Source organism: Quercus lobata, chromosome 1, assembly GCF_001633185.2.
Source record: "Quercus lobata isolate SW786 chromosome 1, ValleyOak3.0 Primary Assembly, whole genome shotgun sequence".
Classification (NCBI taxonomy): domain Eukaryota; kingdom Viridiplantae; phylum Streptophyta; class Magnoliopsida; order Fagales; family Fagaceae; genus Quercus; species Quercus lobata.
The window spans coordinates 1,339,925-1,357,547 of NC_044904.1; the positions used below are offsets into that span (position 1 = coordinate 1,339,925).

Consider the following 17,623-nt stretch of genomic DNA (forward strand, 5'->3'; position numbering starts at 1 on the left):
GTTGAGAGTCTTGCAGTTAGTATTTCTTAATATTTACAATGGAGGCATTTAGAATTCAAATCCCCCATCTCCCCTCCCTGGTTGTAACCATGAATTATCAAAGAAAAAAAATACAAAATGTGTGACAGAGGTCATCAATAGCGGTGAAAAAAATATAGAGGTAAACAGGAGGGAAAAAAAAAGTGTTTAGGGATGTGTATATCCAAAAACATTATAAAACTTGAGGAATAAAAATGAAATTTTGTAATATGTGGAACCAAAATGAAAATATTCCAAACATAAAAGGATCAAAAATATAATTTAGTATTTAAAATTGATCCTCCATTTGCATCATTCAAATTTTATGACAAGCAATGGAAAAAAAAAAAATCAAGAATAATGTCAAAAGGTTATGATTAATTATAAAATTATTGCGTGTGAGTGTTTTAAACTTTTAATTCGGACGGCACGGCAACATATATGGAGAGAGAGGGACAGTTCAACACCTTAACTGAAAGCGTGGGCAATTGATTTCTTCGAAGGTCAAGAATCCTTTCTTTTTCTTTAATAATTAACAACTCTATAAGATTAAGATACCAATCCCAACTCTGCAAACTCTAGGTACAGTTTGTAAATTGTAGTAAACTGTGATAGTCAAGGCTTGAAAACAACCTCTCACGACTGATAAAGAGTCACTTGCCAATCGCATTGGCATTCTCTAGTCTCTGCTGCAATGATTTTTATTAAGAATAATGCCATATTACGACACCTCTTAATACATGCACAAAATGTTAAAAAAGTTCAAGTGGGAGGGTTCATGATGTAAGATCAACAACATATTAATGTATATATTTTTAATAACCTATAAAAATAAAATGTTGTCTCCTTGAATAATGTAATATTGGAATGATGACACCATTTCTAACTCACGCTTACCATTTGATTGAAAATGAGTTGCAAACGTAAAATCAACAACAACAAATCAAGTTTCTAAAGCCTGAGTATGCATGTAATATTGATGACAAGATTGCATGGGTTGAAGAAACCCCAAACTTAGTCTGCGTTCAAGTCCATCTTGATGAATATATATAAACCCAATCAATCAATCAATCAACATTTCAAGCACACTAATCAGCAAGCCATCTATTAGATTCTCTAATCAAAGTACACTGGAACACTCCATTCTATTCTTGAAAAAAAAAAAAAAAGTGCAGAGAATGTAGAGAAAAGACACTGAAAAAAAGACCGTCCTTGGCACATCAAGGCACTTTAAAGTGACTTCAAAGCTATACTATAAGAGCATTAGCAGCAGTGAGAATCTTGCTATTCACAAGACTGTAGTCTACAATCACCACTCTAATGATATTGCTATTCACATTTGGGATCAACAAATTTACTTGCTTTGTTATATCTTTGAGTTAGTTTAATCATTTATTTAGTTATGATTAATTTTGTTTCATTGGATGACATTCAAGATTCAACTTTTATAAGTCTTCTTAATTGAGGCAAAAACCAAACACTCAATTCTTGAATGTCTAAATTGAGAGCACATTATTGATTTTGAAAACACGATTTTTGCACTCTCATCATATTTCCAAAACACAATTTTAGTTATATCACATTTTGCACTCAAATCATATTTTGAAAACACAATTTTAGTATAAACACATTTTACACTAAAATTGAGGTACAACTATTATCATTCCAACCAATGACAGAGTCAGGAAGTTTTCTCAAGGGAAACGGTGAATACATTTTTGTGTAATTCTTAGATTTATTACCAAATGTAAATGAAGATTAATGAAAAATTTCAAAAGCTAAGGGGGCCATGCCCCCCTTGGCACCCCCTAGCTTTGCCTATGATTCCAACCAAAGAGGTTGGTGCCGCACAAAAGAAAAACATCAATGGATCTTCCGGTACTCATAGCATTCACCTCACCACATAAAAGAATTAACCTTTTAATCATAAATGTGAATTTGGGAGGAAACATGATGTTTCAACCATATCCATTGAAGGGAAACCAAAAAACAAGGGGGTCCCAAAATTAAAAGGTTTAACCATATCTAAGAATTGAGAATTCTATCATTTGGTAACAATCATCTAAACAAAGACATTCTCAAGACAATATCAATGTAAAATGCATCATATTACAACAATAAATCCCCTTTAACAGAGATTGCAACCCCAAAAACTTAAAATTTATTGAAGCCCATAATCATAATAGGTTCTCGGGATTTTGAGAATTGAGTGATGTAAATTGGAAATGAGTGATAGTTTTGACTAAACCAAACATAGCCTAGATTTCTTTAGTTTTTCAACTTCTTTCTTGTTTTGTTTTGATTGTCATATCCTAGATTTATTGAAGCCCATAATTAATTAATCATAATAGGTTCTCAACATTTTGAGAATTGAGTGATGGAAATTGAGAATGAGTGATGGTTTTGATTAAACCAAACATAGCCAAGATTTCTCAAGTTTTTCAACTTCTTTCTTGTTTTGTTTTGATTGTCAAGAGATGTAGATACAAATTTTTTCATAACTTCGCTGACTGAAGTGACAAGTTGTATCAAGTAGGTCATGGCAGCAATAATTTTAAAAAGAGTTGTAGAAAAAAAAAAATTGTGTCACAGACTTGTTGGTTTCAATTGCAAGAAAAAGTTTTCAATTGTCTTGTCTTGCTGTCTCAGGAACCTATTAACCTACACCATAGTATCATATTAACTTTTGCAACAGAGATCTAATGCAAATAGCAAACCCCAATCATGAATACTAAATTAGAGACTAAAAAGAAAAAAACCATTTCCATTAGCACATTCCAAATCAAACTAACACCAATAGGACAACCCGAATCTCCAATCTCTAATCAATAATCAGTTACATCCAATAAAACCACAATTCCTTCTAAGCCCAAAATAAAATCCCATTGAATGCCAAAAACCAATCAGTCATGAAGAGTGCCCAAGATATCCTCATCCCTGTACAAAATGAACCTGCACAACAAAACCCACATACCAAAACCCAAAAAAAAATATAAATATAAATCCTTAATAGGTTCAAAGTGACCAAAACAGAGCAAAGCAAATACAAAAACATACTCTTTTTCACCAAGCTTGACTTGGGTACCCCCAAACTCAGGCAAAAGAACATTGTCACCCTCCTTCACACTCACAGGTATCAAATTTCCAGCTCTATCACGTGCTCCAGGTCCCACTGCAACCACTTTCCCTGAGTTCAACTACACACCCCAATCACACCAATCACAACCGTTAGATCCCCCAAAAAAAAAAAAAAACAACAACAAAAACAAAGATTCACACACATTGTGTAAAACTGAAAAGTGGAGAGTACCTTAGCCACTTTCTCTGGGAGAAGAATACCAGTGTTAGTTTTGGTGGGGGGCAAGATTTTCTCAATCAGGACACGGTTAAGGCTTGGGATCAGACGCTTTGCCATGGTTTTTTTTGTAGTAAAAGCTCAAAGTTTTGTGCTTTTTCGGTGATTTTTTCACCGACTGAGAGTTGGGTTTGGATGTGCTTTTAAAAATGGGGGTTCAGATTTTTTGGGATTCAAGCTCTGAATGGCAATGGAAGGTTCTAGGTTCTAGGGTTTTTGAAGGGTTTTAGGGTTCGTGGACATGGGTGGGCTTTGTATTCAATGGGCCGTAATGGAGTATAAAGTTTGGACTTCATTTTCTAAATAAGGATGACCCATGTGTAAAAGAGGAGGGAGTGGAAAAAATATGTATGAATAGTGGAAATAGTTATATATATATATCTATTATTTTCGCCATTTGTCGCAACGAAAATTTTGAGATAACAGTTTATTGCAATGATGAATATATTATTACAATAACTTGATATGAATTATTTTTAAATCTATTACAATGACAAATATTAACATATCATAGGAATAACTTGATATAAATTATTTTACAATCTATTGCAATGAAAATTATTGAGATAACATTGCAATAATCTGATATCAATTATTTTACAATAATCTTCGATTTGTCTCTTTGATGACACGTGCTTTCTTTTTCTTTTCTTTGGATAAAAAGTTTTTCATTAAAAATTGAGTAAACTAAACATATGAAAAATTAAGTGAGCTAAACATAAAAGCTAGACGCATAAAATGTAAGAAGGTAAATGAGTAAATATGAATGAAAAATTGTTCATTGTGGATGGCTGTAGTTGTATAATGAAATTCTTCAGCCAAAGCATATATGATATCATTTATTCATGGAATTTAACAATATTGTGGATGGTTACAGATGTTTGATGGAAGTCTTCAATTGAAGCATATCATGTTATTCATTTTTGGTGTAATTATCGTGTCAATGTTTTAGCAAAACTCAACTACTCACAGTCCTGGGCTATGCCTTTTGTTATCACTTTTGGAAGTTTATGGAATTGTACTTTAAGCATATATACATATATGTTAAAATAGCTGCTCTAAGTTAGTAACGGAAGATAGCCTTTACTATCTAATTTCCATCAGCAAAAAGCCTTGTAAGAAATCATATACATGCTTTAGTATGTAAATGGTGTAAGACAGCTGAGACCTCAGAGAACTTGAACAAAACTACCATATTCAGCCACCAAATAAAGGCGATATAGCCTCTTGAAGATGGGAAAAAAGACGTATTATGCCAAATAACGTTGGCTAAGTGGGAGTATACAGGGTGAGGTTAGCAATGAGCGGACTTTAGTTTGACAGTAAAATATGAATAAAGGCAGCTGAAAGGTAGCATAAAAGTGAAAAATAAGGCACACCTCACTTCTTGATCTAGATTCATGTGGAGCACGTAAGGCATGCACATCACCACAAAACTGAGGCAGCTCAACCCATACAAACCAAATCGGCTGTAATATTCACCTCCATTTAAACCTCAGTGGTAAACAAATTAGTAATTATTGAGCAGGCTCTTGACTAAGCTGCTAATCCTAGAAATTTAACGTAACTCATAAATTTGCTATGCTTCACAAAACTTTAAAAAAGCTCTTTAGCTTAAATAGAGATCATCACATGAACGATGTAAGCCTAAATATTCAAGATCTACAAAACCCTAGTAACCTTACCCCTCTCTCAAGTTAAGAAATATAAAGCCACGATTTCTGCAAACTCTCTCTCTCCAGAAGTAGAAAGCCCTAAAGCATTTAAGATCTACAATGCATGGTATAGATTTTAGTTTATAAAGTTCAGTTTTTGTAAGGTTAGTTTTGTTTATATATTAATTAATACATAGTACTTTGTTCACCATTGAATACTCATATAATCAATTTCCAATTCAGTGTTCAAGAATTAAACCAAAATTCTAACTGCGCTATCATAAAATATTATTATTAGTATGAATTTTATGGAGTTGCGGTGTTCAAGAATTAAACCAAAATTCTTTTAAATTATCTATAATATTTTGTCCTCTGAAAATTTTATCTCTTTGATTTTAGTATATTGTGTTTCTTAAGCTATAGAGAGATTTTCTTTGGTTTCTGCAAACTCTCTCTCTCTCCAAATGTAGGAAGCCCTAAACGCACGGTATAGCATTCAAGATCTACAACTCACGGTATAGATTTTAGCTTATAAAGTTCAGCTTTTGTAAGGTTAGTTTGTTTATATATTTAGTCCTTATGTTTAGGTTTAGGTTTAGGTTTTAAGAGATTTATATATTACTACTATGTGGCTGAATTTCCCGTGACATCAGTTTTATGTTTTTTTTTTTTTTAAATTTGTTTTATGTAAGGTTAGTTTGTTTACATCAGTTCTTTATCTCAAAGATAAAGCTTTTATTTCTACCGCAAAAACTATTTAGGTATGTATCCCTTGCAAGCACACATGAACTTAAATTGTCTTTTAATATATGCATATTTTATTATTTTCTAATAGTTTTCCCGTGCATCGCACAGGTTAGCGACTAGTTTATAATAATCTAGCTAGTTGAGTATTTGATCATGTGTGTTAATGTGCTAGTTTTCAGGCAATAGGCAAACCAATTTCAAAAGCAAACCAACATAATTTATGGAAGCTTTTGCATGGAACTAATCTTGAGCAAACAACCATTAAAGAAGGCACAGCCACGCCATCTAAAAGCCAAAAGCAACCATCAACCTCCCATATGGCATAACCAAAAGCCAAAAATGTCCTCTTTAAACACTCATCACCACCACCACCACCACCACCTTTTATCCGTAGTTTTTAAGTTATGATAATGTAGTCATGTTCTCATGACATGACTAATGTTTTTAACTATGGCTCTAAAGTACCATATACAGACTTACTATTTATTTTATTTTTTAATTACTCTTTTTCTTCTACCGTATTCAGTATTCACCTTCTTCAGCATTTGGAAAGAATTTTCTTAAACACAATTACAATCACAATCCAATGAAAATAAGATAACATAATACAAAAATAAAAGGCGTTAGCAGTTAAATGGGCAAAACTAATTGTCAGCAAAAATCTAACATTTTAGCAAATATGGGTGTAAAACTGGATTTTTGCAGAAGAAATTAAGCATTGAGAAGAGAAGACAAACCTTTTTGAGTTTTGAGAGAAAAATTGAACCTTTCGAAAGACCGAGTTACATAAGGCATTGGACTTTGGCAGTATGAGCAGATTTTCAGAGATGCTGGAGAGTTTGTTTAGCAATTGGGTTTGGAATGTGGGAGGGAACGAATGGTGGGTTGGGTTTCACTTTAATTTCAATTTTCATTAGCGTTATTGCAGAGAAAGCTGAAGGCAGCAGGGTTTGGATCCATGGAAGGCTCTTGGAGCGGGCTAAAGGCTCTCAAATTGTATGATCTTTTACTCTCTTTTCTCTTTAAAATAAATAAATAAATAAATTGCATATAACTTGAATAAGTTGTGAGAAGAACCAAGGGTAAAGTTATGAAGGATAAAATTACTTTTTATGTTAGTAAAACTTGTGAAACAATGCTTAGCATATGAATCCTCTTTAAGCCAACATTTTATGATTTTTCATGATTACCAATTTTTTAGTCGGTATAAATTATGAAGGTAAGAAGCCTATAGAAATAAATTTTATTTGTTTCAGTTTAAGACAAACATAATAATGACATTATAAATTTATGAAAAAAATTTCATGCATCACAAGGGGGGCTGCGACTAATTCTATTTGAAATAGGAATATAGGATGCCAAAATTACACTAAAAAAGGGCACGCCTGTACATTGGGCCTTCACCATGTGGGCTAGACCAAGATGTTTTATACACCTCAACAGAATTTTCTTTCAATCAGAGTGCAATGTAACATTACTTCTCACTCCCCGGGCTAAAGTTCATATTTTTCTTAAGTGCTACGGACATTTTAAGGACAACGAGCCTTTACTTTGTCTTAAGCCCCTTGCACCGTTGACATGGAATTTATCTTCTCAAGATGTGGTAGAATGAGCTAAAAAATAGTTTAATCACGCTAGAGTAGTAAAAGGGCTTGATACTATTGGGAAAGAATTGTGAAGGGCAAATAATAATTTTCTCCAGATGCTTTGACAAGTTAAATGTTTATGCAGCCAATATGGGTATACCTCAAGTTCTGTAAGAAATTTGAAAGTACACCCTAAATGACCCTAATTTCTAACCAAAGATTGCATTGGATTTATTGATTCCCTTACCTACACTTATTTGACCAAAAAATCTGATATTTGTGGGCCTCTAAAGGTGCTTACTATACCCCTCATAAGTTAAATTGGGTACATCAATTTTGGATTGGGTTGGTTGTTGCTTTGTGTGAACCGACTAGGTTGAAAGGGTTTGAGTTTTGGTGATTGAGTTGGGCCATAGTTGATGTATGTGCAAGTTTAGAATTTTTTGATGAATGTAGTAGATGAGCTTTCAACCCATCATTCAAAGCCCACAGCTCTGCATCAACAAGATTGCTATTCCTATGGATCTAGTAAGTCCTAATTAGAGTGGGAATTGACTGGGCTCTTGCTAGCTACAGATTTCACCCGACCAGCCCAGAAGAAAAATTCCAAATCCAAATCCAAATTCCTCATCTCTCTAACTAAACAGCTGCTGCCAGTGCTAGGTAAGGTTCACCTTGCTTAAGCCAGTAGCCATGGACCCCCAATGGCAAACGTAAAGAAAACATTATTTTACAATCTATTGCAATGAAAATTACTGAGATAGCATTACAATAATTTGATATCAATTATTTTACAATCTATTGCAATGAAAAATATAAAATAATTATATATTACAATGAATATATCGTTGCAATAATTTGATCTAAATTATTTGCAATCTATTGCAATAAGATTGTCAAGTAATATATTCATGTATAGCTCTTTTTGTCAATGGAGTGGCCTTTAGTAAAGTTTTTGTGATTTAAAGTGATAATATGATCTAGTGTTGTTAAGGCACTATAGCTTTGTTGTTAAGTTTTCTTTAGTTCTGCAAGTGAATTTAGATGCTAAGGTTGTTTTGTTGTTGGATTTCACATCACCTGTTCATTTATTTAATTTCATTTTATTTTTAATTTTTAACTTCTACTATACATTTGTGCTTATAATGCATGTTATAAATATTTAACATGTGAAAATAGTGGATCAATGCATGGGGCATAAAAAGAGAGAGAGAAAAAAAAAAAAAAAAGCTCAAATTTATCAAATCTCTCTTCTCTTCTACAAAACCCACAGATGCATCATCAAACAGCTTCCACATTTCTCACTCTCTGAACTTTTTTTGTATGCATTGGTGGTGAAGATCGTAAATTTCTCGAAATCTGAGGTCTATTCTTTTATATAACAGAATGGACCTCGGATTTCCAGAAACCAAAAAATTCTCTCTCTTTCTCTTCCATTTTTTTGGTTCACATTTTTTGATTCTTCATTGACTCAAAAAATCATTGAAAGTCATTGTAAAGTTGGCACACATAGCTAAAATTTTATATTATATAATCAAAATTGCAATGTTTAAGGGGTCAAAACAAAACGCTCAATCGAAGCCTATAAAATCATAAATTTTTTCATTAAAAAATCCTACTTGTATTAAGATTTCTTCATCTATTTATATTTTAATTAAGTAAAATCATGGATATTTCAAAAGAATAATGATTTGATACCAATTATTTTTGCAATCTATTACAACGAAAATTTTGAAATAATAACTTATTTCAACAAAGATATTACTGCAATAACTTGATATGAATTATTTTTCAATCTGTTGTAATGACAAATATTAACATACTATAGCAATAACTTGATATAAATTATTTTACAATCTATTGTAATGAAAATTATTGAGATAGCATTGCAATAATCTGATATCAATTATTTTACAATCTATTGCAACAACAAATATTAAAATAGCATTGCAATAACATAATATCAATTATTTTACAATCTATTACAATGAAAAATATGAAATAATTATCTATTACAACGAATATATCGTTACAATAATTTGATCCAAATTATTTGCAATCTATTGCAATAAGATTGTCAAGTAATATATTCTTGTATAGCTCTTTTTGTTAATGGAGTGGCTTTTAGTGAAGTCTTTGTGATTTAAAGTGATAATATGATCTAGTGTTGTTAAGGTACTATAGCTTTGTTGTTGAGTTTTCTTTAGTTCTGCAAGTGAATTTAGATGCCAAGGTTGTTTTGTTGTTGGATTTCACATCACCTGTTCATTTATTTAATTTAATTTAATTTTTAATTTTTAACTTCTACTATTCATTTGTGCTTATAATGCATGTTATAAATATTTAACATGTGAAAATAGTGGATCAATCTATGGTGCATAATATGCATACTGGATCTAATTTAGTGAAATTTTTATCGGTATTTGCTTGTTTATTATATATAACTTACCCCTAGGAATTTTTTTTTTTTTTTAATTTTTTTCCGAATAAGTTATTGGTATTTGCTTGATTATTATATTATATAATTATATTTGATCTTTTAGGACTGCCATTAGATGACTGGAAGATAATAGAAGACAAAGACAGAGACAGAACTATCTTCATCTGCTTCTTTGCATCTACTCTAGTTCCTAGATAAGAATACCGCATACCACTAGCGCTTCTTAGATCTAGCTCGTAGCATGTATAATTATTTTATTGAGAAAAATTACAATTCAATTGTTTGGTTTTATCTAACTGCACATATAGAAATTACTATAAAAAAATTAGTTTTGAATCAATTATAAATTGCCGAAAGCCTTATAAATTAATTAACAATTTTTTATATATATATATTTACCTTACCCCTAGGAATTTTTCCTAGTTCCACCACTATCACAAACTATGTTTATGCATTAATCTCCTGTTGTTTTTATTTTCTTTCTTGCATGTACATTTTTGCTTTTAAGCCTACAAATTTATACATTTATTTTAATTCTTAATACAATTCTATCTTTTATATTACAATAATAATTAAGTGAAAATTTTGTTTGTTGAGGATTATGAACATATCTTTGGTGCGGTTGAATTTTAAAATTGTCCTGATTAACTTTCATTTATTTGGTAGTAAGAGATAAATTGGACAAGAAATATAATTTTTACTCTTTCAATATGTATATGGACAAGTGCGGAGTTCTAGTTTATTTGGTATTTTGATGATATTATAATATTAATTGCTTTAACACCGGACTAAAAATGACTATATAGATAAAGGGAAAAGACAAGAAGTTGGGAACCCTTTTTAGTGGGACACAACTTTTTGGCATATTTTAAAACTGAATCTTAGTGTGGGGGGTAAAAGACCGGGAAACCCATGTCAATATCTACATTGGGCCAAGGGCCCAACCTAAGGAAGAACCCCTCCTCATCCATGGGAAGAACTCCTAAAGGGAGCAGCCTACTACTGGGAGTGACACTCCGGGTCATTCCATGGAATAGGGTAGGTACTAAGATAGAAAAGGACAACGGGAAGAATGGAAATATCTAAGGGAAAGCTGCCATTATTGCATTCAGTGTCCCGTACCTGACATAGCCATGCCTCTCTGCTTTTACAGCCACTCCCAACAACTTTAGGGATGAGCGGATGGGACAAGCAGCGCTATGAATCTAAAAATCTATGGGAGGGAGAGGGGATATAAAAAGGATGGAATGGGAGGCAACTGGGGGGGGGGGGGGGGGGGACTCGGGAATCCCTACCACTCAACGCGAACTAGAGAAGGCTCCTCGAATTGTGCCGAGAACCAATTTTCCTTGATAAACTCAGTTACTTCAAAGAAGAATTTAAGTGCTAGACAGAACCAAGGTTTTGCGTGGTCCTCGAACCTCCTGCTTTGTAGAAACTAACACACGCTGACAACCTTCTAAGTGTTTAAACTAAATTCAATCATGCCTCGGTCCTCGGACCAGACACTTAAGGGAAGCTAACGCTATAAACATCATCATAAATGTTGAAAAGAACCATAGCACCCAGTGACCCCCTCAGACTGTTAACTTTAAATTACACGTCCTTGGGCGGTTGCGCTATTCGCAATGTTAAGCACGCGGTTATTTTCCTGATTAGTCCTATATAGTTAACTTATTTAAAGTTAGCAGTGGTGTGCTTGTCCGTTTTGATAAATTTAGGGTGATGACTCTTTACCATCAACGGCACCAATTCTAAATACTATTCGAAAGAAAAGATTCCAACACACCTATTCATAAAACAATTATTACAGAAAAGGAAAGGTATGCAAAATGAAATAAAGTCATCTTTTTATTAGATAAAAAAGAAGTATAGTGTACATAAAAGGGCTTAGACAAGCCTGTTTCAAAAGCTAACTATAAAAAGCAGTCCATGGGAATAATAAATCCCCAATCTTGTTCCAGCAGCAATCGAGCAAGTATGGATGGTACCGGCGATGAGAAATCCAAATCCGCACACGCGTGACACACGACGCTAGATGAAATCCAAATTTTGTCGCACCAAAAATCTAATGTGACCTACGCCTGCTTCAAATTTTGGCTGAAGGAAGAACGACTTCTTTTTTATCCAGTTGAAGGGGAGAAATATCTTTGGCCTCTACTTCCCTTGCCTTAACTGTGTCATTCTGAATCTTGGTGACACCCATGGCTTCTAAAGAGGGCTTGGTCCCTTCACCCTCACCCTTATCCTTGACCATTTCATTCCCTAAATCTCAATCACCACCTTTGTAGGGCCCTTGGGAATATTTGAAGAGTTAAGAGCCTGAAACTCCAGTAGGACTTAAGGATCTACGAATGAAGAAGAACGACCCCCCCCCCCAAAGAAAGAATTACAAGCGAGATAAATCTCGCTTAATTTCCAAAGCAGTTTTTAGCCATTGGATTACGTCACCTCATAAGAAGACCTTAATGAAAGCGCGCCTCGTGTACGGAAACAGTAGGAACGCGACTTGGATAAACTAAAAGAATGTCTCACAACTAGGCATAGTGCAAAACGGGCACGAAAGGACAATCATCATATTGAGATCCTCCTTTCCTCCCATGGGGAAGAAAAGAAGAATCTCGAGGGGCTATTGTGGGTGGTAAAATACCGGGAAACCCATGTCAATATCTACATTGAGCTAAGGGCCCAGCCCAAGGAAGAACCCTTCCTCGGCCATGGGAAGAACCCTCCTCGGCCATGGATGTAGCCGAGGACAAAGAAAGCAGCCTACTACTGGGAGTGACACTCCAGGTCATTCTATGGAATAGGGTAAGTACTAAGACAGAAAAGGACAACAGGAAGAATGGAAATATCTAAGGGAAAGCTGTCATCATTGCATTCAGTGCCCCGTACTTGACATAGCCATGCCTCTCTGCCTTTACAACCACTCCCAACAACTTTGGGGATGGGCAGATGGGACAAGGAGCAACGCTATGAATTTAAAAATCTATGGGAAGGAGAAGGGATAAAAAAAGGATGGAATGGGAGGCAACTTGGGGGGGGGGGGGTCTCAGGAATCCCTACCACTCAACGCAAACTGGAGAAGGCTCCTCGGATTGTGCCGAGGACCAATCTTCCTTGATAAACTCAGTTCATCTCAGCTTGATCATGACAAACACCATATTAACTGTTATACGTGCACTAAAACTTGGCTCTTCGACCTACTCTCTACAAATTTATTGTATTGGGTTCACTGGTCCAAGATCCCATACATCTTGGGCTTGAGCTGAAAAACGTGACCCTACACTTAGTATTTCACAACATCTCTAATCTTTATGAATGCATTAAAAACAAAAACAAAAAATTGTAAAAGATGACAATGCAATTCAGATAAATCATTAGAATTAGTATTATAATATCTTGAGAAATGTATGAAGCTAGAACTCTCTCTTTCTCGAACGTTATAGAAATAGAACTCCTATTAATATGGAAATTTTCCTTATAAAAAATATACTTAATATTTCTAAGAATCACGAATCACTAATTGGCTAATAAAAAAAAACACTAATAAATTTTTATTAAAATTTGGCTTGGTTGGGGTTTTTTACGGCTATATGTTATTAATTATGGAAATCAGTGCTAATTGACTAGAAATTTTATTCAAACATTAGTGACATTTTAAACTATCAATTGATATCTTTTCTTATTAAACATTTCCAAATGTTACTAGTTTAACCTCATTAAAAATGATTTTGAAATGATATTATGGTATGTACAAGTTATTAATAAGAAAACTAATGTAGTATGTGCTTTTTAAAATATTTTTCCTAATATTATACTAATGACATAATTACTTTCCATCCAAGTGAAAGTTAGAATCATGATATAAATTATTTGACTTTACAAGGAAGGAATAATTAGCAATCACTTATATAAATGGTGTTTTAAAGGTTAATAATAAATTTGCTTTTTATCTAATGCAATTGAAGGTTACTTATAGCTATTGTTTTTAACTGAAAACCAAAATGAGAAAGGAGAGGTGTTAATTAAGGATGAAGCAATGAGGAGAGTAATTAATTTGATCTCATTCAACTTTATAGTATTTTTTTTTTTTTTTGTGTGGATAAATTATAGTATTATTAAAATGGTTTCACATAAGAGTATATAATTAAGAATTAATTTTTAAATATTATAAAAGGATATGATTTTGGTAAATAGGAGAAACAAACGATAAGAATATCCTTACCATTAATTTAGATATTCTTTTTATAGTATTATGAATCTTTTTTGTTAAATTTATGAAATTGTGTAATTTTTGTTTTGGTTTTTTTTTTTTCAATTTTTTTAATGGAAGTTCAAAGAGTTTGAATTAACCTTGATAATAAATATAATTTGGCAGTAATTATTCAAGTTATCAATACATTCTTTTTTGTTAATACTTTTGACTTTATAATGTCAAATTAATATTGTACTCAATCAATATGGATATAAAACTCTCTCTATATATATATAAAAGATGCAATTCAAATTTAAAAATCCGGTCAACCAACAATTAAATAATGAATAATAGTATACATTGGGTTAAAATGCTAAATTAGTACTATATTTCTATCTGTTCTTAAAGCAAAAATCACAAGCTAAAATCAAGGACCACTTAAAAACCACCTCTCTAATCTCATGCATGCATACAAAACAAAAATATAGAATTAGATTGCATAGGATGACGTCTGAAGTCTGCAAAATCAATTAAATTAGATACTATAATATAACAATACAATATTATATAATATTTTCATCCTCTATTATATTATAATATAATATAATAGTCTGTTTTACTTCAAAATTTCATGAGCTAAAATGAGGCCAAATTATTAAGTATGCTACTCCAATTCTTAATATTGAGATTCTTTTGAGCTTTAAAGAAAGAGCTTTTAGTTTGCTATTCCTTTCATTAAAAGTTTGCTATTCCATCTGAGTAAGATTAGATTTATGTTTTATTAATTAGGTGGTTTTATTGCAAATTGTAAATGAATATTGGGAAAATATCACTATCATTCTTAATTTTTTTCGGTTCATTTCACATGTTTTATGAATTAGTTTTGCTCGTTTAGTGTGGATATTCTTATTGAAAAATAACTCATAATTATACAAAATTTTGCCTTTATTTAGATTATTAATTAATCGGTTTTTTTATTGCAAATTGTAAATGAATATTGGGAAAATATCACTATCATTCTTAATTTTTTCGGTTCATTTTACATGTTTTATGAATTAGTTTTGCTCGTTTAGTGTGGATATTTTATTGAAAAATAACTCATAATTATACAAAATTTTGCCTTTAGTAGATTACTAATCGTTTTCCTTTTCTTTTTATTATTCAAATGATATGGCGATTCAAGTTCTTTTTCTTCTACTGGCTTGTATCACCATCACCACCACCACCACTACCAACTTCACCTCCTCCCATACCTCCACCTCCACCATTGCCGTCAACGCTAAAATAGGACTAGTTGAGACACAGACCAACCCTAATGATGAGAGAAAATCATGGAAGTTAGAAGTGGTACATAGAGATAGGATTCACCCTAATAGCTTTCAATAGCGCATGAAACGCGATGCCAAAAGGGTGGCAAATCTTATCCACCAATTAGATGAAGATGGAGAGTTTTAAAACATTCCACCTTAGGATAGTAAACTCCATCTTCATCTAATTGGTGGATAAAATTTGCCACCCTTTTGGCATCGCGTTTCATGCGCTATTGAAAGCTATTAGGGTGAATCCTATCTCTATGTACCACTTCTAACTTCCATGATTTTCTCTCATCAGTAGGGTTGGTTTGTGTCTCAACTAGTCCTATTTTAGCATTGAAGGCAATGGTGGAGGTGGAGATATGGGAGGAGGTGAAGTTGGTAGTGGTGGTGGTGGTGATGGTGATACAAGCCAGTAGAAGAAAAAGAACTCGTATCGCCATATCACTTGAATAATAAAAAGAAAAGGAAAACAATTAGTAATCTACTAAAGGCAAAAATTTGTATAATTATAAGTTATTTTTCAATAAAATATCCACACTAAACGAGCAAAACTAATTCATAAAACATGTAAAAGGAACCGAAAAAATTAAGAATGATAGTGATATTTTCCCAATATTCATTCACAATTTGCAATAAAACCACCTAATTAATAAAACATAAATCTAATCTTACTCAGATGGAATAGCAAACTTTTAATGAAAGGAATAGCAAACTAAAAGCTCTTTCTTTAAAGCTCAAAAGAATCTCAATATTAAGAATTGGAGTAGCATACTTAATAATTTGGCCTCATTTTAGCTCATGAAATTTTGAAGTAAAAAAGACTATTATATTATATTATAATATAATAGAGGATGAAAATATTATATAATATTGTATTATTATATTATAGTATCTAATTTAATTGATTTTGCACACGTCAGACGTTATCCTACGCAATCTAATTCTATATTTTTGTTTTGTATGCATGCATGAGATTAGAAAGGTTGTTTTTAAGTGGTCCTTGATTTTAGCTTGTGATTTTTGCTTTAAGAACAGATAGAAATATAGTACTAATTTAGCATTTTAACCCAATGTATACTATTATTCATTATTTAATTGTTGGTTGACCGGATTTTTAAATTTGAATTGCATCTTTTACATAGAGAGAGAGTTTTATATCCATATTGATTGAGTACAATATTAATTTGACATTATAAAGTCAAAAGTATTAACAAAAAACCTATCAAAAAAAAAAAAAGTATTAACAAAAAAGAATGTATTGATAACTTGAATAATTACTGCCAAATTATATTTATTATCAAGGTTAATTCAAACTCTTTGAACTTGCATAAAAAAAAAAAGTGAAAAAAAAAAACCAAAACAAAAATTACACAATTTCATAAATTTAACAAAAAAGATTCATAATGCTATAAAAGGAATATCTAAATTACTGGTAAGGATAATCTTATGGTTTGTTTCTCCTATTTACCAAAATCATATCCTTTTTATAATAAATAAAAATTAATTCTTAATTATATACTCTTATGTGAAACCATTTTAATAATACTATACTTTATCCACACACAAAAATAATACTATATAAAGTTGAATGAGATCAAATTAATTACTCTCCTAATTGTGTAATCCTTAATTAACAACTTTCCTTTCCCATTTTGGTTTTCGGCTAAAAACAATAGCTATAATAAATCTTCAATTGCATTAGATAAAAAGCAAATTTATTATTAACCTTTAAAACACCATTTATATAAGTGATTGCTAATTATTCCTTTTGTAAAGTCAAATAATTTATATCTGATTTCACTTGGGTGGAAAGTAATTATGTCATTAGTATAATATTAGGAAAAATATTTTAAAAAGCACATACTACATTAGTTTTCTTATTAATCACTAATTGATTTTCTTTGTACATATCATAATATCATTTCAAAATCATTTTTATCGAGGATAAACTAGTAACATTTGAAAATGTTTAATAAGAAAAGATATCAATGGATAGTCTAAAAAGTCACTGATGTTTGAAAAAAAGTTCTAGTCAATTAGCACTGATTTCCATAATTAATAACATATAGCCAAAAAAAAAAAAAAAACCCAACTAAGCTAAATATTAATAAAAATTTATTAGCGTTTTTCTTATTAGTCAATTAGTAATTCGTGATTAGTGAGTTTTGATAAGTTTTCTTAGTAATATTAAGTATATTTTTTATAAGGAAAATTTGTTAATAAAGAAAATTTCCATATTAAAAGGAGTTCTATTTCTATAACGTTCTAGAAAGAGAGGGTTCTAGCTTCATACATTTCTCAAGATATT

General features: G+C 31.8%; 1 protein-coding gene across 1 annotated transcript; it reads right to left on the reverse strand.

The window, feature by feature from the left end:
• Window positions 1-2,762: 2,762 nt before the first annotated feature.
• Window positions 2,763-3,582, reverse strand: LOC115977680 (10 kDa chaperonin-like). The gene is made up of 3 exons (XM_031100009.1): window positions 3,329-3,582; window positions 3,076-3,215; window positions 2,763-2,970 (listed from the first exon to the last, which is right to left on the reverse strand). The coding sequence occupies exons 1-3, from the start codon at window positions 3,431-3,433 to the stop codon at window positions 2,922-2,924; spliced, it is 294 nt and encodes a 97-aa protein (XP_030955869.1). The 5' UTR covers window positions 3,434-3,582; the 3' UTR covers window positions 2,763-2,921.
• Between the last annotated feature and the right edge of the window lie 14,041 nt (window positions 3,583-17,623).